At 40.9% G+C, this 26740-nt stretch overlaps 1 protein-coding gene across 8 annotated transcripts in view; it reads right to left on the bottom strand.

Moving 5' to 3' along the window:
• Positions 1–842: 842 nt before the first annotated feature.
• The window catches only part of LOC129725539 (four and a half LIM domains protein 2), a 356638-nt gene continuing 330740 nt past the window's right edge, over positions 843–26740 (bottom strand). For all 8 annotated transcript variants that reach the window (XM_055681510.1, XM_055681509.1, XM_055681512.1 and 5 more), the window contains 3 exons: positions 10870–11039; positions 2544–2730; positions 843–2474 (listed from right to left, as the gene is read on the bottom strand). In XM_055681510.1, coding sequence (XP_055537485.1) covers positions 2317–2474; positions 2544–2730; positions 10870–11039 — 515 coding nt within the window. In that variant the 3' untranslated portion in view covers positions 843–2316. The remainder of the gene's footprint in view (positions 2475–2543; positions 2731–10869; positions 11040–26740) is intronic.

Raw genomic sequence — 26740 nt, 5'->3', positions numbered from 1 at the left:
CAAATGAAAAATTGAATGAGAAAGGCTGGGTCTGACCGCTAGGTGGATTAATTCAGGTTTTTTAGAATGCAATGAAGGTTAAATATATGGAGTTCCCATGCAGTAGAAAAATATACTTTTTTCGTCACGTTACAACGCTAAAATACCCCTATTTTCATACTGGCTCAAAACCAACATATTTGAAATTTGACATCAAAAACCTTTAGGCATTGAATAAAGCATTTATTTCACAGTCATATAAGCTAAAAAAAAATAATAAAAATATATACTCCTGATCATTTGGGACCATTTTCAAAATATGTAACAAAAAACGCTTGTTTTTTGTTAATTTTACTTGAACTTTGCAATTAGTTTTCTACAGTTCCATAAACACTATAAATTTGACTTTCACGTTTTTGGAAGATTCAAATATTGTAGAATTTAGGAAAAATATTTACATTGCTGGAATATGTATTTCAAAAATTGGTTTGTTGGTGTACCTTCGCAGAGAATGTGTCTATTCAAAATTTAGGGTTTTTGGGGTATGATCTGACAGAAAACATTTATAAAATGGAAATCTACTGGTGAAATAAACAGTGAGGAAGATGCGGGTAACCCGGGTTTCGTGAGGAACGCAATGCAATATTTCAGATCCACGATAAATTCCCTAAAAGCAAAGTTACCATTCTTCATAAAATTACAGGGTGCGCACAGTGTCGTGTAACAAAATGCTTCTAAGCCCCTCTGAAAGTTGCATTGGTGATATTGTAGAACCACAATAAGCAATATTGAGATCCTAATAAAAACCGCCTCCCTTATGATTTGGGCCTTCTTTCAATGCGAATACTTCGACACCGGAGGAAAAACTGGAGAGATAATTTATTTATTCAAAATAAAAAAACCCGTCTATCACTAAAATAGTAAGTGTAGTAATAACAAAGATGTTGTGAATAAATGATTAGCGCTTGTTTTGATATAGGGTGTACACTCACTTCACCATACTTCGCCACGGTGTGATAAAAATGGTTTTAAATCGTAATATTCTCTTCTCTTGTTGTTGTTGCTGTTGTTGTTGTTGCATAACATAGTTGAGTATGGTAATCGGCTCGTGTTAATGAATAAATAATAATCTGAACAGTAAAACATTCTTTAGACGAAACACTGTCGAAAACAGTATTAAAATAAAAAAACTGATTCTGCCTTACAGTTTAACCTTAATGCATTTACATTTGATTTCTTCTCTTCATCTTATCCGCTGATTTCTAATAGCATAATATTTATATAGGGTTATGTTTAGTAACTGTAGTATTAAATAGTTTTGATAAGTGTTTAGTTTTCTTTGTTTAAATACATTTTCTTTCATTTTGCTTCGTTGACCGAGGATAATAATAGATGTTTTGTTTGCTTTCAATTTGCTTACGATTAACGACACAGAACAGAAAGAGGGAGGAGAGACAAGCATTTATAATGTTAAGTTTAACTCGATTTACTGTTATAATAATATTAATATTAAAGCATTTTTTTTTCATTTCTTCATCCTAGCCATAAATACTTTAGTTTGTGTGTTTAAAAGCGCGATAAAAACTAGGGCAACTGTAAAAAACTTGTCTCTTCGTATTCGATTTTGTATTCTACCTTTGTGTGTATTGGTTTTAGTATGTATGTTTGTGTTGGTATTTGTTACTTGTTCATAGTAGAAGGCAACTTTAGTGAATATTGGCCGCTTCCCGCTAATCTCGTGTGAGTGTTTGGTTTGTTGGGATATATAAAAAAGCCGACTCTAAGAACTATAGAAAATATATTCACAGCATAAGTAACCGTCTGGTTTCGCAGATAAATATATGAATTTCTTTTGCATTAAAAAATCGCTCAATCTAGAATAATTTTACACGTTCAAAACCTAACCTTTCATATAGGATAAAAGAGTATAATATTGCGTCCATTCCGGATGAGAAAACATAACACGTCACAAAACAGAAAAGTGGTTCGTTTTGTGCTAAAAATTTCGACACCACTAGAGAATAATAAACCTTTCGTTTTTACAGAAACGAGAACATTTCCCCTCGAAAATACTCATTAGCAAGATGGCCATAGTTTCGCTTTGTCGTATTGACAACGGTGTAAGGCTTTTTCTTATTTTTTAGGCGTGTTGTGGGCTGCGACCGTTTCGCTTCGGCTCTGCAACCCGCTGCTCTAATCTTGTTTTTGTGTCCTTGTTTTAGAATATCATTTGCTGTGTTTCGTTGTTTCTTAGTTAGCGTGTACAAGTAAATATTTTTTTTGCGTGTGTAAAAGGATTAACTTGAAGTGCATCTTTAAGGGGATTAATAAACGGCCTTACATCAGCTTTTGCTTGGCACACTCCGGACAGATGACGTCCTGCTCGTCGGTGATGAAGCCACGTCCGACTAGAGACGTCTTGCAGATGGCGCAGATGAAGCAGTCGTTGTGCCAGTGGCGGTCCTCGAACGAGATGAAACGGGTACCACCGATTCCTAGGGGGGCGGACGAGGAAGGAATGGTGTGAAATAAAATTTTGCTAATTTGTAATTTGCGAAACTCACCGGTGATTGGCTTGGTACATGAGGTACATCTCTTGGCGAAGAGCTCCCCGAAGCACTCGGCGCAGTACGGCTTCTCGTCGCGGCTTGTAAAGCGTTGGCCGGCCAGTGACACTTGGCAGTGGCTGCAGGTGAAGCATTCACGGTGCCATGGTTCATTCTTGTAGGTTACACCACCGCTGGTGATGATCTGGAAAGAGATGTAATGAATACGTTTTGATAAATTATTACAGCTGGTAATGGAGCGCAACTGACTAAATTAAACACATGAGTTTCATAATAATGCTAATCTCTACCGCTTCGGAAACTGTCATTGGAGGAATTTATTCAGTGAGGTGAATAGAGGTGAGGAGCGTGAGAGAAGTGCTAAGACTGCAACTATGTCATCATAGTGATTGTGAAGATAATGAAAGCCAAACAGAAATAAGCTCTTTGAGCTTGACATCAACGTTCTCCTTGGAGGAGGGCTTGTGTGAGTGTCTGTTTCCCATGTCATGGGCGACTCAAACAGCGACTGATACGCAGCGAACTGCTGAACCATGAAATGCGGTGTCTCGGCAGCTACACTTAAGATGGCAGCTTCGTCGCGAGACTAGGGATCGGCAGACCTAGTAAGGCAGTATGCCGAAAAATTAAGCACTGCGTCCCGGGTGGCGATCCTACTGGATTAGCTGAAACCCCGGCGGCTGCACAACCAATAAGCTGGGTACCGGCTTTACAGTGCTGGGCAGGATGCTAAGTCGTGGGAGCAAGTTCTAGCAAGCAAGTTGGAACAAGTTCCCAGCTCTACACCATTCTCAACGTGTACTGTCCTTGCGAAGAAAGACCCGATGTCGGGAAAGAAGTTTTCCATGCGAAGCTGGAGAAACTCTACAGGGACATAAGGCTCAGATCAGAAGTGAGGAAATACTAACCGGTGATCGGTCCGCACAGTGTGCATAAACGACAATAGTCAGCGATGCGTTAACATTGTAGCTTTCAAAGAACTACTAGTGCGCTGCATCCGAAGTAAGCTCTGAAACTCCTCGGCTGTCAAGGAATACGCGTATCAGCTCGAAGCGATACAAATCACGGCGGAGGAGCTTGAAGCATCTCCCCTCGAGGACGGCTGATGCAGAATTCGCACACCTATTAGGAAGACCACAATGGTGATACTAGGAGCAGAGGCACTGACCAGCAGAAATGACTGCTATGACGGGAAATACGAGGCAACGGTGAATAAGAAGAACCGGACCTAGGAGATACACATGGGCAAGTCGATGAGTGAGAACAAGACCAAGTACAAACGGGTACGGAACGACATGGCCACGATTCTTAGATAAAAAAGTGCCAGCAGAAGATCGTGAACATGAGGTCTATGAGAAGATGAATCAGTCTCGGAGAGGTATATAGCCATACAGGTACATACCGACATGTACAATGACGTGGAAGGGAACCTTCCAGTTATTCCAAGACTTTCAAAGATCGTTTTGAGGTAATGGTACAGTCTACGAATCTGACCACCGCTAGTTGCTCTGATTTACGATTATTTACAACTGTGACCTCCTTCTCATAGCGCGCTAACTTTAGTTTCCTTGAGTGCTTCCAGTTCTCGACCTTGCGGATGCATGTGCGGCCATCAACTCAGCCTCCCCGATCGACTCACCGTAGATTTCCAGCGTTGCCCGCAAAGCCCCTACAGGGAACTTTAGCTTCAACACTTCGTCGTATATGACATTCCACAACACCGGACCCGGGATGGAACCTTGCGGTACTCTGTACTTGGATTGGGACGCATTTCTGACCTTTCTTCGTGTTGTTATCTAGCACTCGATTCCTGAAGTAATTATCTAAAAACTTGTACAATGACACCGAAACATGGATGCTTCTAAGTGCGAGTGCTATGGAGTTCCACTTAGCGCTATTGAACGCATTCTGTACGTCAAGCGTGATGATTGCGCAATAGCGAATGTACCTTCTCTTGCACTGAACTGCCACCTCCGCCGTCTTAGCGACTGATAGAATAGCATCCAACGTGGACCTACCTTTCTGGAAGCCAAACTGGTTACTTGCCAGATTGTTTACACCCTCTGTGTACTTCACCATTCTGTTGAAAATAATCCTCTCAAGCATCTTAACGGCAAGTGTCCAGCAGACAAGTGGGTCTGTATACGGATGGGTCCCCTGACGGTTTCTCAGCCTTTGGCAGTAGAAGCCGTTTCTGTCGCTTCCACCACTCCGGGAAGAGGCCAGGCAGTTCTGCATGGCTGCCCGGAATAACCCGAGGTTACTTTTATGGCCATCTTGATGGCCAGGTTCGGGATTCCATGCAGTCCCGGTGCCTTGCTCACCTTTGAAAAGTTGGCGATCACAATGACTTCCTCATTTGTAGCTCTTGCCTCGAGACTCGGTAAAAGCGCCGCTTCGAGCCGCTTGGTGATATCATCATGACATTCATAGCAAACGCCAGCTCGGTACAAGAGCCAATGAAGTTACGTATGCAGTGCAGTAACCTTCAGTTTGTCACCGAGAGGCCTATTTACTTACTTACTTACTTTTACGGCGACAGACCGATTATCGATCCAATGACGAATCCAGAATACGTCGCCATGCCACTCGGTCTTGGACTGCTATCCTCCAATCTCCCCTAACACCTATTTCGCGGGCATCCTTTTCAACAGCAAACATCCAACGAGTGAGCGGCCTACCTCGAAGTCGACGACCTCTATCAGGGTATCTGCTAAATATAGTCTTCGCTGGTCGTTCTTCCGTAATTCTAGCTACATGCCCAGCTCACTGCAACCTGCCGTGTTTTATCCGCTTAACTATATCCGCCGATTTGTACACCTGGTACACTTCATGGTTCATGCGTCTACGCCAAACACCATTTTCTAGTTTGCCGCCTTTGGCCTTTTTCAACGTCCCTGATTCCCGTAGAGGGCCACGGGAAGAATTAGTGTTTTGTAGAGTGCATGTTTAGTACGGGTTTGCAGACTACGGGACCTCAGCTGGTTACGCAACCCGTAGAAGGCCCTGTTTGCAGCTGCTATCCGCCTTTTTATCTCACGGCTCACCTCGTTGTCACATGTCACTAGTGTACCCAGGTAAACAAGTTCGTCGACTACTTCTAAAGTTTCCCCATCTAACACCACCTCAGCACCAACATCAGTCGGACTACCACGCTCTCTACCAGCCACCATAAATACCGTTTTGGCAGAGTAATGATAAGCCCTACTCTCATAGTTCCCCTTTTAAGAGGTCCGAAGGCCTCTTCCACAGCTCTACGTTTGATACCAATGATGTCGATATCGTCCGCAAAACCAAGAAGCATGTGAGACTTCATAAAGATGGTGCCGCTTCTTTGCACGCCGGCCCTCCGTATAGCACCCTCCAATGCGATGTTGAACAATATGTTTGACAGCCCGTCTCCCTGCTTCAAACCATCTAGCGTCACGAAGGAGTCCGGCTATCCTGACGCATGGTGTAGAGCCTTCAAAGGTGGCACGTATAATTCGCCATAACTCATTTCTCTTTACTGTATCGTACGCTGCCTTGAAGTCAATGAACAGATGGTGCGTCTGCAGGTTAAATTCTCGAAATTTATCGAGGGTCTGACGCAGGGTAAACATTTGGTCCGTAGTGGAGCGTCTCCCTCGAAAATCACATTGATAATCGCCAACAAAGGTCTCCGACAACGGCCTCAGTCTATGGAACAGAATACGGGAGAGAATTTTGTAAACGGTGTTGAGAAGGGTTATGCCCCGATAATTACTACAGTCCAGGCGGTGGCATTTCTTGTAGATTGGACATATGAGACCCTCCAACCAGTACGAAGGCAATTTTTCATCGGACCATACTCTCAGCATGATCCGGTGTAAAGCACGATACAGCTGTTCACTCCAGAATTTAAAAAGTTCAGCTGGAATGCCGTCCTTACCAGTTGCTTTACAGTACCTCAGCTCTTTCACTGCTTTCTTAACCTCGTCCATGAATGGTGGGATGGCATTTGCCATCATCCTCAATCACCATCACCATTCACTAACACACTAAAGTGTTCCTTCCAACGCCTGGCCACTTCCGTTCTATCGGTAATCATGTTCCCCTCCCTATCATTGCACATGGCAGGGGCTGACACGTTCTGGTTTCTGATTCCATTGATCTTCTTGTAGTAGCTTCTCGCATCGTGCCTAGAGAAGCAACCTTCCGCCTCCGCAAGAATCCTCTTTCAATGCTGTCCTTTCCTTCGGCAATGGAGTCTTTTTTCAGCGGCTCTAGCTTCCCGGTATCTTCCTATGCTCTGACTAGTCTCAGCCGTGGCTAACATGTGAACTCTGGCGCGGTTCTTTCCATCCGTCGCTCGCTGGCACTCAGCGTTGAACCACTTATTAGACGTGGCTGTCGCAGATGTACCCAACACTTCTTCCGCTGTGGATATGCCTCCACTGTTCATTCAAGCTATCTCCAACTTGATCCTCGATACGCTCATCAACCTTCCGCAGGTACTCTGTAGCCTCTTATCCAGTTGATAGCCGCTGGATGTTCAACTGTATCCTCCTTGTCGTCCTGGATTTTAACACGTTGGACAACCGGGCGCGAATCTTGGATACCACGAGATAATGATCCGAGTCAACGTTTGATTCGTCACCGAGAGGCACTTTGAGGATTTCTTTGTTTTGACCTGACTGCGCACGGTTGAGCTTTATCCCATTTGATGTTGACTGTGCTACATGTGGATTGATAAATAGAGATAAAGGAGAATCAGAGTACAAGGAGACGGAGACCCCACAAAGCAAAAAAAGGCAAGCAAAAAGTTACTCGAAGTCACCCGTGCGCTCCATGTAACTTTTGAAAAGACACCAACAAAGAGATATTCACTTCAATATTTGGTATTCTCGTGCAACGTAAGAACTAACATCACTCATACGACGCGACGTGGGACAAAACACAACACTTACCGTTCTTACTACAAGTGTTGAAATGTAGTAAGAACGATAAGTGTTGTGTTTTGTCCCACGTCGCGTCGTATGAGTGAAAGAGATATTCGTTGTGTGGAGCTGTTCTTCATTTGTTGCGTGCCGAATCGTTGACCGAAGCAGCCTTCACGAGTGCGTGTCCCCTAGGAAGCAAGGGCTGCTTTTTGCTCCTAGTGCAGTGCGTTCTTTACACAGTCTGCTTACCTCCACCTCAATCTCAACATGGCTGTCGTCAACCTTGAGTTGGATATCCGGCAGGTTAACTGACCATTACTGGTGTTTGTCTGAGATACTGGAATGTCGGACTGGACATCGGAGGCCAAGGTTTTGGTTAGTGGCATAGAAAAAGTTCCCTGATGATACCCTCCAGTATTGCTGGTGATCGCTCTGCAGGCTGCCAACCCGCTTTTGGTCTTGGCCATTACGATCCTGTAGGCGTTACCCCATGGATTCGTATTGGCACTCGCGCATACCCTATCAAAACAAGCCCTCTTGCTCGCCTTTAGCGCCGATTTTCCAGACCCGAATATTGCACGGCGCTCTACCCTAAGTTGCAGGGAGGCACTCACCACGGAGGTCCGGTTTAGCGTCAGTTCACCAGTAAATCGGTGGCTATCCATTCCCAGATTGCCAAGTCTTGAGCATGGTGACGTTGCAGGCCTGGAACAGTGTGGCAACTAATTGGTCAGAAATCAGACGAAGCCAACTTTCTTTTTATTGCTTCCTGAAATACCTTGGCATCGACATGCGATGTCCTCTGCTCACGAATGGTTGAAGTGCCGCTTGCCACCTCACGTTGTGATATACACTATAGCGAACAGACTAGTGGTTGCTGTTGGTGTAGGCATCGTCTATCTGCCAGTTCGTGATCAGTCCTGGGCTGGAAAACGTCACGTCGATGATCGCTGAATGTACTTTCGGTCCCTATGTTGGCTGAGCTTTGCTGAAGCTTCCAACATCTGGCCTTTCCGCTTCGTAAAGCGACTTACCCACACAATAGCCCAAGCGTTGAAGTCACCCGACACCACCAACGACGTCATGCCTCTCAGCTCCATGGTTACGAGGTCGACCATCTGAACAAAACTTTCAATAGATCAATTCGGTGAAGCGTAGCAACTATGGTAGAACATTCCGACACACAGCCTTCTGAACCAGTCCGTCATCCATATGGTCGCCATATTGGACTTATCCGCGACTCAGTTATCGTTTTCGGAAGGAATACGGTAGAGGTCCGATGCGATTGCGATGTCCGACAACGACTCAGAGGTTGCTTAGTATAGCAGGTGCTGATCCGCATAGCAGTAGATCAGGTTTAGTTGTGTCACCCTTAAGCCCGTGGCTTAGCAACCGGTTTACCAGCTTGGCACCTCGGGCCTCTCATAAAGTGCTTGGTGTCCCATTTTCCGGAACATGTCAGGCATTTGGAAGGTTTTCCTCAACCTTTCGTGCCACTGCGTCGCATCAGACCGATGTCATGATAACTGTTACCTGAAGCCGCCGCCGATGATGATGGTGTTAGTGTTGAAAATATGATCATAAGCTTCGTTCATTGTGCCGCATGTGTTACTGTACGGATTTTTCGCGTGCTTCTAACTATATTGAATGTAGGGCTCTCTAGAACGTGTTGAAACATGTTTGAACGTGACCATTTATGTCCTGCACAAAATCCATAAAACGTTTAAAACGAAACAGTCGTTCTTCGCTTTTTGCATTTCTACACACCTCTTGCAGCAACCAGAGCCTGACAAAGTAATTTTCAATTGACAATTATAAGGTTATAGTGACGCTTTGACCCGTCGCTTTCAATTGAAAAGCTTTTGTATCATTTTCGAGCACTTCGTGAGTCACATGACACACAGTCGAAAGCTCTTGCTGTGATTCTGACAACTGAAGGGCTTGGAATTGATACAAACGCTTTTCAATTGAAAGCGGAGATTATCACTATCACTCTCACATGACGAATCTCAATTGAAAATGGCAATGAGCGCTGACGGAGACAGAAGGCTTCCATACAGTATATAAAAAGGAAAGAGGAAGGAAATATTGATCGGAGCTTGCGTAACGTATTTATTGGATGCCATTGCCGTTCTAACTAGGGCCTGCGGTATTAGAAAACTACCATCAAACGACGCGATGCGGTGCTAATTTCAATTGAGACACTGAAGGAAAGGAAAGAGTCTCTCCCTCTGTCACTCTCTCCGTCGATTGAAATAGTCATTAGTTTCATTTGAAATGATCCTAAATAAGAAAGAGGGAAAGAGAGAAAGAAGTGATTCGTGGATAGTAGCCGAAAGGAATCAAGAAAAAATTAAACTGTTCGAATCGAAATGACAGCGCGAGTATATCAGTTTCATTGTTTTGTTTCGAAAATGTAGAGCCCTGGCAGCAACAGTTGATCTCGCATGGACGGAGCAGATTCGGCTGTTTCGCAAGCATTGACAGCCTCTTGACGTATAATCGAGCCAGAGAGCCAGAGAAAAACGGCTTCAAGCAAAATGTGTGGGGATGACGTACATAACAGGGTCGGTTCCGGAGTCACTTTTGAGAAAAAATTTTCGGGGTTATATTCTGCCGTGTTTGAGACCCAAATCGTTGAATACTGCACGAATAAAAAGTCAAGATCAAATCTATACATTTAACTGTTGTAAACTGTTTCTATTACAACCATGAAATGATAAAATGAAATAAGAACCAATTGTAGAGATTCTACTTTGAATTATTTCTACGAGAACCAGTCTTTCAACATCATGTTTAAATATAAAATAACTGACACTGAATTTATGTCAAGTCGATTCTTCCAGATTTCAGTCAAACATTTTGGATGTGAAGGTTGTATGAGGGAGGGGTGTCCATTGAAGCAACTTGTTTTCCCAAAATCAATTTTGAACAGTTTTTGAAAGGACCGAACATTTTATATTTTTTTTTATTATATGGGTGACCTTTCGAAAAATTACTGGAGATTCCTAAAAAACAGTACTATTGAGAAAAATTACTATTGAGAAAAAAAAATATGTAGAAAAAATTTATTTTAAAAGAGAAAATTTATTTTTCTCAACAAAATCTGTATGCAACTAAGAGTGTTCAGAAATTCACTATGCTCTCAATGGGTTGCACATCATATAATAAGTGTGCACTTTAAATTCTACTGTGCTTATACCTTTCTAACTTCGTAATAGTCCCTTAGTGCTCACTGTTTGTCTACCTTTCAATTCAGGCAGGGTAAAAAAAGGTTGAAACGAAAAACAAAGTGGAAGAATAAATAGCCTCTGAGTTAGGAAAAGAAAAATGAGAGAAGGTAGCACTAAATCTCGGTAGAGGGAAAAACACCGGTTGGAGGACTTAAAGTAGTTTCCAACTCCGGTTACTATTTGGCATACCTTCTTGCACTTGATGCAGCGTGTTGCGTACTTCTCCTCGTAGCAGCCGGCACAGTAGATCTCCTGTTCTCGAGGGATAAACGATTTGGTACCGATCGCGGTCTTGCAGACACAGCAGCAGAAGCACTTCTCGTGCCACTGTCTGGTCTTGTATTCCATCTTCTTGGTTCCTGCGGAAGAGAGACAGAAAAATATTTGGGTTTAGCATTTGCCGGTGAAGAAAGGAGTATATTATATTCATGAATTATCGAAGTTGCAGCAGCTATATTTCTGTACGAACAACTCCACCATTTCACACCCAAGACGAATAAACATTAGAAAAAGTAAACTGAACGGACACAAGGTCATGGCGTCAATTTCCTGAGATATGCGTGGGTAATTTTTATTGATATCGTCAGGAAGGAAAACAACCATCGGCAAATATGCTGCAAATCTATTGGAGAGTTTGAATAATGGAATCAAGCAAAAAAAAAAACGAGCTTGGCGTAAAACAGGTTGCGCTTTTTTCGGGTTACTTTCTGTCCTCCAACTTGGTTAAAGATTTTTCTTTCAGCAAAAAACATCTAAGAATGTATGCTTAGATATAGACTCACAAAACACATTGCTCACATCTTAGGAACATGGTAAGAAAGCACTATAAGCAACTGAAATAGAATGGAATTTCGCTGTTATACAGATAACTCAGCGATTTGCGACGGTTACTGCGCCATAATTTCACTCGGATTACGATTAAACAAGCGGATTATATTCAGCGCACTTTACCCACGTAGCCCTTGTTAAGCAAGTGCAGCTACTACAGCCGTTAGTAAAGTGCCCTCAATAAGTGGAAACTGCCATGCCCACTCGATGTGTCGTAAGTCGATCTCTGGACTGCATAACGAACGAAACCATTTAATCCTGTGTGGTCCTGTGTGGTAATGAGAATGGTCAGGAAATCGATGGCAACGCGATGACGCATCTCGGAAGTTGAGTCAGGTCAGTGGAACGCAGCATCCCGTGCTACGGTCAAATATGGCAGAGAACAGGAGGCGTCAGATGTTGTTGTTGTTGGTACACGCACAGCAATAGCGAAGGGTATGCTTTAGATTATTAATTTCATTACCGCACTAAATTACGGGCGATCGTCCTACGGGGCCGCGATCCACGGTGTGTTGCGCGCATCATACGACCAGCGGTGATGACTCATGGACAGGTTCGGAACCGCACAGAGTCGGGCAAATACCGTAGATGGTGTGAAAAATTCGCTAAAGCCCTCTAGTGTGTATAGTACATCGTACGAGCAAGCTATTGTAACTGGGAGCAATCACTATAGATTCACAAAGTGATAATTCACAGTTTAAGAGATGCCACGCCGTCGCACAATGTGCTCAGCGCGGAATCGATTGAATTTGTAAGCTGAAATGATGGTTATGAACTTGAGAGTGATGATTTATTCTGCTAGGTGAAACGCATCAAGTGGGATCCTACTGATAGTAACGTGGCCGTGTCCGGGATTTTTATTTGGGAGGAGTTTTAGTTAACTTTAGGTTTTCAACCCCAAGAATTTGCTAGCAAGGTAAATTGATTGTTTCATCATAGATATGGTGTTCAATTATACCAAAACTTTATCTGAATCAGAAAACATACAAGGGGCCATTCATATTTTACGTGGACAGATGTTTGAAGATTTTAACCTCCTTCTCCTCCGTGAATAACCACCCATATAAATTTTGAAAGTTATGGACATTTTACATACTGCAAATCTAGGATTCAACATGTTGGCACTAGAGCAGCTTGATTGATAGTCAAAATGTTACCTAAATTAGTGATTCAATAGTAAATTAAGCTTCTAATTCGGCAGCCTGTGGTTTGTTCTTGTTATGCAGGTTTTCAACCTTTTTTTTAAATATCTCATGCTCTTATTTGCATGACGTAACGTAAGGCATTCTGGCATATCATTTTTCTCTGTGAAGACTCATCTCTGCGACCAGAGACATCTGATCTATTGTGATATTGCCCAGGTGTATTCTGTGCTCTGCACTTCATATTATTGGCAGTATCACTTTTGAAGTAAGTGATACGCTTATCATTTATATCCGTGCTTGTTTGTTAGTTTTACCCTTCCGTTTCTAGCTCACTGCTCTACTAAACCGAGCCTCTTTCCAGCCTACCAATATCGCCTAATTGCAATTCCCTGAAGAGAACTTTCATACGTTACTTAGACCAGCTTTATTATGAGAGGGACTTACTTTTAGTAGAAGGAGAGTCAAAACAGGCATTTGATTTTGACATTTGGTTGCTCCAACGAGTGTAAAATAGATTCACTTTTTCTTGGAATTCGTTTGCGTCGCTAGAATGATTGAATGCAAAAAGAAAAAGTTTCATACGAAATTAAAAGAAGTGGACCCAAATGCGAACCCTGGGGTACACCAGAGGTGACAGAAATGGGTTTCGAGAGTTTCTTTCGGATGCTAACTATTTTTCGAACTAAATTTCTATTTTTAACAACGGCTTTTACCCGTTAACACGCAAGTTCATTAAGCAGACAGTATGTGAAGTAGGGAGAGCGAAAAATAAGCGAACTGGAAATATGATATAGATTTGAAAAAAACCGCATCCCGACGGGATTTGAACCCGCAATCTCCCTGTCTCCGGCATGGTGTTTTGACCAATTAAACTACGGGGGACGGTGGTACTGTTCCACAATTTATATCGTATCACATTCCACTGCCGACTTATTCTATTACTCAGAGCAATCAGCATTTTTTTGTATTTTCACTTAAAACTTGAAGTAATTACCTTTAATTTGATCCAGAAAGATCGAAAATCGATCAACTGTTTCAAAAATTCTGAATTTTTGAAAATAAAATACATCGAATAAAGCCGTTTTTTATGGTCACCCTATTTCGGAGCTGGTCTCCCTAACGACTCAACAAAAAATACGGGTTTGATTATTTTTAACATTGATCCATCCCTACAATTTTGAGCACAATTGAAGCACTTTGCGTGACCAATTCCGAAACGGGGTGACCATAAAAAACGATCGTACTTGATGTATTTTATTTTCAGAAACTCATAACTTTCGAACCAGTTGATCGATTTTCGTGGATCAAATTAAAGTTAATTACTTCGAGTTTTAAGTGAAAACACAAAAAGAAAAGTTGTGTACTTTTATATGCATAATATAAAAAAATATTAAAATTTTTGTCATGTTTTTAAATTGAATTTATTTAAATTTAAAAAATAACTTATTCCTAAAATTTTCTTTATTTGTAAAGTCATATGTGTCCTTTAAATTGAGACCAAGAGATATGATTTATGTTTTTCCCCAAAAAAATGATAAACAAATGAAAAACGCATATCTTTTATGAAAACATTAATAATTTTGAGTAGAATTGAGATATTCACGATGTCAGCATTGCAAATTGTTTCTCTCAAAAAGCCCTGAAAGTCATTCAAAAATAGTTCTAAGGTGAAAATTAAAATAAAGTTAGAGCCAAAAATATGTTTTTTTAATATAAATCGATTGTTTTCAAAAATATAGAAAAACTTTTTTTATAATGTTAGGTACTTAAAATTAACGGAGCTATAACATTGTAGAACATCTTTTTCTAATATCTTAATGATAAAAAGTCAGATACTTGATTTCATCGAAAACTTGGGTCACCCCAATTTTTCCATAATTTTTTAATAAGCGCTTTATGATATGTAATAACTTGGTAGGAGTTAGTTTTTCTCTAAAATATTGCTATAGAGCTCTAGACCCAAATTTTACCCTAAATTTGGTTTCTGGGCCGTTGTGCAGTGGTAGATCGCCTTCGTAATGAGTTAGCATTGCACGCAACATTTTTCGATTCCGTCACGCACCACGGTGACACAATCCTCCATTTCCGTCTCAGTCGTGGAGATACTAAGGTAAACTCGGTCTCCGACAACACAGACTGTTGCACCTCCCTTCTTACAATGTCCTTCCTCACCTTAACGACCGTAAGGACGTAGCCGGCGCCGTTATCGATCTATACAAATTTGATGTACGACAATTTAGTACATTGAAGATGGTATACTAACCACAAATCTATACACGTGGTTCTCTGTGCAGCTTCACTAGATCAAATCCGTCTCAGTGGAACAACTACGAAATGTGCGGTCGTCAAGCTTGAGCTTGAGTTGTACATTTTGGGTACACTTTGCTGTTTGTTTTTCGATTTTTTTTCTTTACAGAAACAGTTTCAGAAACTATAATTTCTGCAGAATTGAAAGCAATTTGGCTGCCTCAATGTCGACGTTTTCTTTAGTTCATTAGATTTTTATCAATTATTGAATTCTTTTATCAATTATTGAATTCTTATCAGCCTACTTATGATTCGTCTTAAAAACTATACTTTTGACTTGTTTGTAATTTGACTTTTTTTGCTTTTTTTTACATGGTTTATTAGATGTAGGTAAAAAAGTGCAGATGTGTCATGTCTCGTCTCGTTTCCTATGACTTATAGTAACAAAGAATCGCTCTCCATGTCTGAGGTGGAGTCAGCATTTCGTCGATTAAAGGCGACATATATTTGTAGCTTTAGTTCTGGTTTCACACTTAACGTAAAAAATTTTAACTACGGGATTTAAAGAAAAAAAAAAATGGCTCAGATGCCAATTGTCTTAGAAATGCTTAACCTGCGAGATCTGGTGTTATCTAGAAATAAAAATCGGGTAAAATCAAGTTTTTGGGGCTTAGGAACTTTTGAGCTGTCAATCTCACTTCACGGAGCTAATTTTTGTCACCTCACATCAGATGGAGAATCGGAGATAGGTCTCAAATAGTGAAATAGTGAAGTAAGCGTGAGAGTGTAAAATATATCGCCGTGAAATGACTCCCGTAATAAGTGTAGAGGTTGTATCCTACCTCCACCAGGACTTTCTGACAAATCCTGTACGCACGTGATTAGCGTGGACTAACTGACTTATATTTTTGTACAACACTACTTAAATATACCCTACAGGTAACCCAGAGTGAGAGGCTTTCCCCACTCTCTGTTTACCTTACTAAGCTCTTAACGTAATTTAGTACTGCATGTACAATAGAGCACACGCGAGAGTATTTACGCCGTTGAACCGGTGACTTCTGTTTTGTTTACAACACAAACTGTTTATTCTATTTGAGTTTACGTGACTGAGGCACAGCAGAAGGCTGCGCGAAGTTCTTTGCCACCTATTACATAATCTGTTGATATGTAGGGGAACAACGGGCAAGACGGTCACTCTAAGGAAATCATTCATTATTCTGCTCAAAACACAACATTGCAACCAACGATATTCATAATATTCGACATTGACTAGTGCTTTTCATAAAATAATGCAAACCTTTCCTTTTTAGAGTGATTTTATATTAGTTTTCACTAAAATAAAAACAGTCTCGAAAAACCACTATTTCACAACGTGCATATGAAACGTACCAACTGTGCTGGTAAGACGGCCTATGAAAGACTATAGCAAATTTTTTTTCTATACGGGACGACGCGCCGCGCAAAAAAAGCACGTGTTTAAAGCTTACCGTCCGCTGCGCAGATGGAATCATTCACATCATTTACATGTAGCATATTTACAGGTTTTAACAACGTTTGTAATGATGATTTTTATTTCAAATGAGAGGTAATGACTTTAAGTCTCATCTCACGTGCTAAGAATGCTGAAAGAAACACTATTAAATGGTGCTATCGTCGTTTCCTCAGACTGCCCATTTTGCGAACACAACGGCTGACCGTTTTGCCCAAGAGGCAAACAATTTTTTGGATCGATGTGATTTAAAATAAAATCATATTTTCACTAAACTATCTTCACCCACATGTTTCAAATATGCTTAAATATTCCAATGTCATTGAAAATTATATTTTTCTGAAGTTTTACCGCAGCAGTAGCTTAAATTCGGCATGGCAAAAACTACATCACATTGCTTTGCTGTTGAGGGTGAGCTTATTTTTATTATTCCTCAAATAACTAACTATTGTTTCAATCTACATAATATCTCGAAACTCACAGAATGCTGTTGGTATGTAACTGGCATAAATGATTTGTGTTAATTTCAATGGTTTATATAGAAATGAGCAACGGACCATCTTACCCGTCCTGTCCGTGTTGCCCGTTGTTCCCCTATATTCTTACCTAGCATGTTGACAGAGCCGTTCGCGGTCTTCTGTCAAGGAAACCAAATGTTTCGCCAACGTTGGCTTTGCAGAACCGTTCGCGGTCTTTCTTCAAGATCTTTCCTGCTTTCTTCACAAATGATCTTGTTTAAGGGGACAACGAGAGACGGTCGTGTCCCGGTTTACACTCAACCTGTTTTCATTACATTCAACAGAAGGCTTACTTTCTTTCGGACTAAGCTAAAATGAACCGTATGACAAAATCATACGTGACGGAACATTGGGTATTTTCTGCGCCGGGTGTGACGTCACATAAGTACCTGTATCAGCTGGCTTTTCGAACTTGCTTTCAGCTCAAACAAATCACTTGCTCATTGATTACATATCTCAGCAGCAGCACGAGAGCAGTAAATGTTTCGATCTGCCGGTTGAGCGCTTCGGCCTTCTTCCCCGCATTGGAGCTTTGCAATAAAACAAGCAAGCATTCTGTGCTAGATTCTAGCTACCAAAATCTGCCGCGGCCGTCCAAAAACACGTTAGAAGTACGTGGATTGTTGCCATCGTGACTATTTGAGGTATTGCTTAGGTGAAATAGGTTGACAAATATGGAATTTTACACAACCATGAGAAGCTTCCTTTTGTACTCCATCACGGCACAAAACGTGCAAAGTGTTGTATTATTCTCATACAGTAGACTCCCAGTGTTTATTCAACGAATAGTTTCTTGATTTGAGCAAGCAATAGTAGATGTTATGACTCATTGATGAAACACTCTAAACAATGCATTTGTTAATAGTTGCGTGGTTCTACGTCGGTAATGCGGTTGAGTCTTTGATACAATCGCCTACTTTTTGATGATTGAAATTGCATTTTCGTCTGTTCTCAGTTTGAAAGAAGTTAAGGTTGTTTTGAGTGGCTTGATTTATATTTTAGATCTGAGAGAGTTAAAAAATATTCTTCAGAGCAGACAGTGAATGTGGTTAGTCTACATTAGTTTACCTAAAATTAAATTACTTTTATTCATTCTTTGTATCTTATTGTTTTTTTATTCCTTGAGCAGGGGGATTCAATAATTTGTTCCAAATTTGAACGAAATGGCATTTATTGCATTGTAGGACAGTGTCGATAAATATATAAAGTATCAACAAAGTTTAGTTTGTTCTATTTTTCCTCTAGGAGGGAATTGAACCCTAATCCTCGTTTTTCTCCCCCAACCCCTGCGCACGGCTGTGTTTAGGAAACGTCGCATGCGAAGCAAACTGATAAACTCCGGTTGGCTTTATACGGCGTTGTTTTCTACTTTCTGCTGAGTGAGATGCTATCTGCGTGGGCATAAAGCGAGGATAACGCGCAACAACAGAAGACCGGCAGTCCGCGAGAAGCACTTGAACCGTTGAGCTTTACGAACGATTTGCTGATATTCGTACGTAAGTGTACTATCCAGTGGCTGTCTGATGATGTATGAATCATGCAGGTTCAAGGCTTCTGGTCGGTTGCTGTTCGAAGAAATTCAGAAACTTGCTTGTCATTAGGTAAATCGTTGGGTCACAGTCCGTAAGCCTCCCCATTAGGGTAACTATCCTAGTGATGCGTGGGATGCTCAATCGATCATGCTTAAAAAGCGATTCTCGAAAATTGAAACTAGACCACATGCTATACCTACATGAGCAAACTTTTTTTTTCCTTCAGTTTTGTCTAGTGTGGAAACCGCCTACACCTGTGCCTTTGCCGTGTGGAGATACTGTCGATAATTTATTTACAAACGATCTGCAATCAAACTGCATTGTGGCGGGTGACAACCTCAATGTTCCAACATTTCTTCCCTCCCCGCAATCGCGCTTAATCTCTCCGACGAAATGCGAACTGAATTTGCATTTTAAATTATGAAGTGAGCCATTTCCTCTGGCTGAAGTTCAATCAGCCGCGTGTTCGAAAATCCCCGTGGTTTTGACTGCAGAAAAACATCACCAGTATTAGCAGTCAACGGTTTCTGGCGATTTGCCGATGACCCGCAGCAGCTTAAGGGGTTATATACCTTTTTGGTCGTGAAAAATGAGGGAAGTTTGAATTTATTTTTAAGTGCATAGCACCATTTTCATTGCATCAAAGTGGTATTTTTATGAAAGTACAGTTTATCAACAACAAGAAAATACGTTTGATTTTGGGATATACCAATTGTTACTGGAGTAATGGCCGTTTCCCCGAAACGCTATTTTTTTGTAGAGGCTTGCGGTGATCTCAGCGGATCAACCGGAATCAAAAAAATTCTTTTTATTTCATTAGTTTAGAAGTGTGCCTGCACGTTTGCACGTTTTGAGTGCAAAAAATTGCATTAAAATTTTTTTTTGCGGCAAAATGTAATTGTATGTTTCAAAAAGCGATCGTTCAAGGACCGGCGAATTTTATAACGAAAATTTAAAAATAAAGATGAAGGAAATCGGTTCAGTAGTTTTTCCGCAATCAGGATTTCCGGAAAAAACTATTCCGAGATAATCGCGTGTAAAGTTTCAAGTTTAGGTTCGGCGGCCGTGGCGAGTCGCGTTGCAAATCGCTCTAACTTTCTTCCTATTGCTCAGATCTTTATGAAAATTTGTGGAAATTTTCTCAAGATGCTGTATTTGAAGATAATGTAATAAATTTTTTTCCGGTTTTATGAAAACTAAAAAGGTATATAACCCCTCAAGGCGTTTTGGGTGACCGGTTACGATTAGTTCACTGTAAACCTGTCCAGCCTGCGAAAGAAGTCGTGAGCTGAGCAGTAGGAATCATTTTGCTTTTAAAAATGTTAATTTAGGATGATGATCAAAAAGCAACGGAAATAAGCCGCGCATTATTTGCATTATTCATATTTCTGCTCTCACCAATGTTCTACTTAAATTGCATTCGAGTTCTTTTCTTCGTTTTGTTCTAAAAAACCTGCACTGTTAACAACCAGTTTGTCTTTTACGGTAAACAATAAACTGGACCAGTCAACATTATGGCAACTTTAAATTAGCAACATTTTTTTGAGACTCTAAAAGATTCAGGTTGTTATTTTGCCTTAAATTTGTGAATTCCGGATTTCAATGTTTACACTTTACATAAATTCGATTAATCGACTTCACCTTGAAAGTTTTTTTTATATCTTTATTAAAGAGGCTTCCAGCTTTTAAGCTGGTTTCCCCCACCTTGGAAGTTATTTTTTTACAAACTGTTGTTAACGTTTCGCATTTCTATCTAGATAACATAGATTTCACATTGCTAACCTAATTTCAAAGCATTGATATTTTTGGAAATCTGAGGATTTCTTACGATTTATGACCATTAAAGCAGTGTTACTTAATTTTCTTATTTAACGGATTTTGCGCCAACTCGTCTACTGGCAGCACCCTCTCATAATTCAATTAAACTTAATAGGTGTTATTTGAACTAGTCTAAGAAAAGGACTGAAGCTTTTAAACCTTCGTATTAATATAGATACATCTAAATAATGAGTTTCACCAAAAAAAAAACTTATTTATGTTCAACGTTGTTTTTCATTTTTTGCTTGTCAACGGCCATGAAAGTGCGTTATCAATCATTACCTAAGAAGCTCTTTAAGCTAATTATTATAGTAGTCACTGTTGTAAATCTAAGTGCACATGTTTAGTGCATTTGTTTTTCGCTATAAACTAGGGCAATAGTAGCGGACAAAATGCCAATGAAGTGCCGCACCGTAGATAAAAAAATGTGAGTTTTCAAATGTTCGTTCAATATCAATTTTTGACTACAGTAGTACACTTCAGTAGTATCAATTTGCTTGCTGAGCGGCTATCAATTTAATACCATCAATACCAATATCTCCGAGCAGTTAAAAATTCAATTGCTCTTTTAACTGCATCCAACTTTATCATAACCAGACAATCAATTGACGATAAAAAAAGCCAGCAAATTGAACGGTTATTTTCTTCCGGTTCGCAAATTACGTGTTCTCCGGGAGCGGTGCGTTTTTTATTCCGCCTGCGGGTTGTTTTTCGTGCACTGTTTGATCAATAAGCATTCAGCTTTAGTGAGAAAAAAAACGAGCAGAAAAAGTTTAATGTCGCATGCAATAAAAAAGAGTATAACCAAGTTGAAGGTAGCAATGGGAGCAACAATAAAATGCATTTTATTATCCGACACTTGTTTGATTCCCGATAAGTACGCGTTGATCGAATTTTGCATTCAGAACGAATGAAGGCCGCTGAAAAACATCTACAATCGTTGCACTCAATATTAACAGAACTTCTTCTAAAACCGACGCAAACAAGTTCAATTAATCAATGACCGTTTAGAGTGATGCCTTTAATGGGCCGACCGTTGACGAGTTACATTCGACCTTTTGACTCGGGACAACTACGGGCACGCAGAGGTCTGTCTGTGACCATAATAATGAATGTGAAAACCCTCATGGGAACTGCCTGTGTACCACGCCGCGCGCTGGCAGACAGACAAGTTGAACGACAACTAATGAGCTGCTGAGCGATGGCCGTAAATATTTCCGCCGTTCCGCAAACGTGAACTTGCGACAAGCGATCGATGATGATCGCCCACGCTCCGGTTCAATTTTTGCGCACAATAAAAATAAGAAGGAATGTAAAAAAGTCGTGTGCAAGTAAGTGCAAGTAGCAGCAAAAGGAGGAGCAGGCTGTTACCGCCACGCCACCTGATGGCTGTGTCTGGGCGTCGGTCGTCGTCATCGTCGTCGATCGACGGAGTTTGAGAAACCTTGTAGTGAGTAGTGTTGGAACTTTGCGCCGCTCCACCCTGATCTCGGCAAGCAAAATAACAAAAAAAATCGAATCCGCACATGTGTGACACATACGATATGGGTACCAGCACGTGAAGATCAAACAGACGGGCGTCACGGGCCTTTGAAATCGGCTCGCAGAGGCGGCAGATTTTGCATAAATTTTCCAAACAATTCCGACGAAATGTGGCACCAACTGCAACCACGGAAGACAGGGTTTGTTTGCGAAATTTGACGGTTTGCTACTTAGCCTACAATGCTGGGAATTGGAGTGTTTGTTTTTCTGGTATGTTGCTTCGGACCTTTTTTTTGTTCTCCAAATCGGGAAGGATGATTCAAAGTTTGGCTCGCTCGTTTGTAAGGTGGAGAACCAGTGACAACTGTGGCTGTAGCAAAGATTAATGTGAATTCCATGAATATTTCTAGGCTAAAGCGGGATTGCTCCATTATTGAGATGTTTGTATCGAAGTTTTCAATATTCATAACCCGTTACCATCAAGTACGTATAAATCATTCTATTTTGCATTTGACGTTGTATGGATGATAGCGCAAAGTTTAGAACGCTAGGCCAAGAAAAGAAAAGTTTTCAAACAAGTTGTTGGGAATTGAATTATATTTTTAAAACTGTTAAGGTTGTAGGTGATGAACATATAAAACAGGTGTATGTAATATATAAACTAAAAAAATATAATGTTTTTTTGAAATTATCTCGAAATTGGGTACATGTAGAGATGTGTTCCCTAAGATGACTTTTGATATAAATTGCATCAAAATTTTTAATTTGTGATCGAAATATAATCCACAAACAAAAACCAGACATTTAAAATTGTACGAAAATTTATTCGGGTTTTGTGAGAAAAATATTTTTGGGGTCGGGTCGGGTCGGGTTCGGGTTTGAAAATGTCGGGCTCAGGTCGGGTTTGGGTATGAAAACCCGAAACTCGACTATGAAATCTATGAAATCTCGGGTTCGGGATTCACAATTTCGGGTTTCGGGTCGGGTTCGGGTTTGAACGAAAAAAAAGTTTCGGGTCGGGTCGGGCTCGGGTTTCGACCGAAAAAAAAATTCAGGTTCGGGTCAGGTACGGGTTTGAAAAACATTAAACCCGACCATCTCTACGTAACCGTTTTCAAGTTCTATCCAATGTTCCCCTAGGTTCACACTTGGGGCCCCATTTTTTACTGAATAATTATGGCGTACCTTTAAAATCGAATACTCTAGGCATTACACTCATCATCTAGGCATTCTCATTATAACTCAAATATTAAGCACTGCAATTTGGTTCTGAATTGTCAACCCATGACCGCCAATGCCTTAATTACACTGGTCAACACAGAAAGCTTATGGAATTTTAACCTTTTTTGTGAATTTTGGTGCTCCAAGCGAGCTCGTTAGTGCTCGCCGGGTTCTTCACTTTTTCGTTTGATTGTGGGAAAACTTCATTCAAGTCTCTGAAGACTTTAAACACTTCCGCCATCCATCCATCATATTTCACAGGAGCGGCTGAAAAGTTATAATCTTCCATTTGTTCTCAGTTTGAGCTCTATGTAAAACCTTTCTGATCATTCTATCTCAAGTGTTTCCTTGACAAAAGTGGAAAAACAAAATTCCTCGAGCTCATAAAGGAAAATAGTGGATTTTACTTACATCTGTGCTAATAGATGAAACATTTTATATCTACGTGGAATACACTTGCGGTTCAGTTCACAGCACAAAATCATGTGTACTCGGTTTGCTATGTCATGCATACCGAAATCAATCTCTTTACACTCAGATTTCAGTGCTTAAACACGTCAAATGCCACAACACGTCAAAATTGGATTCTAATAGAGATCGATAAAAGTCGACATGGTAGAATGATTGGGTTCGTTTATTGGCATTCATATGTATAGAGCATTAGGGATAAGCGTGCGATTTATTTCCAGTGTAGGTACGATTTCATAACCATTCCTATGAATTTGGTGCACCTAGCCAAGTCGGAAGTGTGTAAAGTCTTCAGAGACATAAATGGAATTTTTCTTAAGCAATTTCTCTGCGGCCTTTGATCCACTGATATTTTGTAATTCTTGTTTCATAACATTTTCTAAAATGCCCAGTACCGTTGAAGTTTACAACAGAAGGGTTGTATGCAAATACACGACCGTAAGATAGATGTAGAACTGGATAAGGTTGTTTGTCACATTTTTTGTATGATTTGGACCACTGCGATCATTGTTTTGCTCTTTTCAGGTGTGTTTGTGACATTACTTGCAAACATAATCATGAAACTGAGTGCAAAAGAGGAGTGGAAGTGCTAGCGAATTTCAATTAGCACTTTTAAATATGACATCACTGAACAGGAATGGAACGATGCGACTTAAACAAGTTTCAACAGTCAAAAAACTTTTCACTTTCAATTCTAGCGCAAAACGAGAAAATATTCGATCTTCAATTCATTTGTTTGTTTGTTCTAAAAAGCATATTTAGTTGTTCAATTTAATATTGGATATGATGCTGATTGTAATTCTGTGCTACCCCGACAGTGGAAATTAGAATTAGAATGTGTGTTGCCAAGATACGACAAATTTTTTCTAGAGAAACTGCCGGCTAATGCACCTAGCGCTGATGCAGCTGCTACCACACGAAGACAGCTTTTTACTGGAGAAAGTGTCGTTGCCGCTTCGGCTACCCGCTACTACTATGTTGGGACCATCCTAGTGGCCATCTACTAGTAATATACTATACTAGTAATATACTATACTATATACTAGTAATCTACTAGTAAAACGGTTGATTTGAGCAGAAGCAGGCTTTTATATAATCCCGAAAGTGCATTTTACGATTAGCTATACAATTCTGTATCAGGGAAGCGAACATTAAACAGCTCAGATGAGCTGAAATCTGCGGATCAATAAGGCTTGACCATTTTCAATAGAACAGTGTTTGCATAACTAGGGATTGCAGTTTTTGTATTTGTACAGGGTGAAGAATAGTTATCCGTGTTTTTTGTTTCAGTGTATAACTAAGATTTGACAGATGTTGAAATGAGCTTACCTACCTATCAGCATCGCCATCAAGGAGGACAGAGAGTGCTTCGACCACCGTGACACAAGGGGCATACGAGGCACCAGAAGGTCATTCTCGATGCTCCGTTGGCAGAGGGAATGGTCTAATTCCACAAAGGGCAGATGGACGCACCGACTTATACCGGAGATATCCGGCTGGGTCGGGAGGCGGCATGGCGAGGTGAACTTCCACCTGACACAGATCCTGTCAGGCCATGGTTGCTTCAGGCAATATCTGCATAGGTTCGGGCACGCGGGGTCCCCCATGTGTCCCGAGTGCGTGGAAGAGGAGGAGACTGCAGAGCATGTCTTCTTCGTATGCCCCCGTTTCGTAAGAGCGAGGAGCAACATGATGGCTGTGAGCGGGCCTGGCACTACTCCGGACAATCTAGTCCGGAGGATGTGCGACGACCCGGACATCTGGAACGCGGCCTGTGCGGCCGCCTCCCAGATTGTCCTGGAGCTACAACGTGTGTGGCGGGTCAATCACCAACACGCCAGTGGTAGCTAACTACCAGTCTCCAGGTAGTTAGCTAGGAGGTTATAAGAGTAAAGAGGGTGCATCACGCACCAAAGCCACTTCCCGACGTAATACTTAACCGTCGTTCCGGGAAGACCAGGGCTGGAGACTGGAGGGGTTTTAGTGGGTCGGGACAGGGATCAGTAGGGGTCTGGGGGAGTGTAACTACCCCAGCATCTCTCCCCTAGTCTAATCCCCACACCCTGAGTTCTCTTCTCAGGTGTCTGTTTGCAGATTTTCCCGCCACCTTTGAAAAAAAAAATGGACATTACAACAAGATTGGGTTCTATCGCATGGAACGAAAAAAACACTGGAACTCTGTAGCAGACTTTTTCCGAGATATCTGACTAAAGACGAATGGCCTTTAAACTCTCCTGATTTAAATCCATTGGACTATTCCGTTTGGTCTATTCTTGAATCCACAGCCTGTACTAAACCACACAAATCATTAGACCATTTGAAAGCTAGTCTAACCAAAGCCTGGGATATTATATCTGTGGAAAAACTATCGTTCATCGTCGACAGTTTCCCCAAACGATTGAAGGCGTGCGTTGAAGCCAAGGGTGGACAATTCGAGTCCGTGATGTAAATATTACAAACCATGCTAATGGCTCTACATTTTGTATAAATATGTTGTTGTTTGATATTGAAAGAATAAAGTTATGACTAAAACATTGAACAAGAATATTTTTTTCTCACCCTGTATTTGTATTTATTCATTCTTCATTCGACTTTTTAGTTCTTAATGAAGTTGGGCGGGAAAAAACCCTTTTGAGGCATTTCCTTGCGAAACCCTCAAGCGCGCGTAAAAATCCAGAATCTCTTGATATAAACAATTTTCGAAGCTCGATTACGCGTTTTAGTGTCGTACGGAAACAGATAACAGAGAATGTCGCTGTCAGTTACGCAGCATTTTATTACGCTACTGGGTGGTGTTGCATATTGCTGAAGAAAAAAAATCAGTTCGTGCTGAAGGAGTTCCAACATTTTGAATAAAGCGTAATGAATGAACGAGAAAATATTAACTCCTTAATTAGGTATTTAATTTGTCCTCAAAAGAATAATTTGCTGTCGGATTTGATTCGTATATGATGTATCTCTGTACTATCTCCGAAAGTAGAATTAAGGAATTCTTCTGATAACACAGTGGAAAGCTGGTTTCACTCCAAAAATTTGACGGCCCCAAGATTTTGATTGATAGCATCACAAAACGTTTCTGTGTTGTCAAAATACGGCAGCTTTTCATTGGAGGAAGTGCCGGCCGATGTACCGATTTTTTGCTGCTGCAACTACCGCTGACGCTGACGCAACTACCGCTGACTGGTTTGAGCAGAGACAGGCTTTTATAGAGCCTAAAGCCTGCATGCCCGGTTTACTAAGTGTATAATTCTGTCAGCCGTGCTAGGGTAAGCAAGCATTGAGCGACCAATCGAATGCATAGATGATTTT

Source organism: Wyeomyia smithii, chromosome 2, assembly GCF_029784165.1.
Source record: "Wyeomyia smithii strain HCP4-BCI-WySm-NY-G18 chromosome 2, ASM2978416v1, whole genome shotgun sequence".
Taxonomy (NCBI): Eukaryota; Metazoa; Arthropoda; class Insecta; order Diptera; family Culicidae; genus Wyeomyia; species Wyeomyia smithii.
Note: the sequence above shows the minus strand (reverse complement) of the source record. Positions and strands in the feature narration are given on the sequence as shown.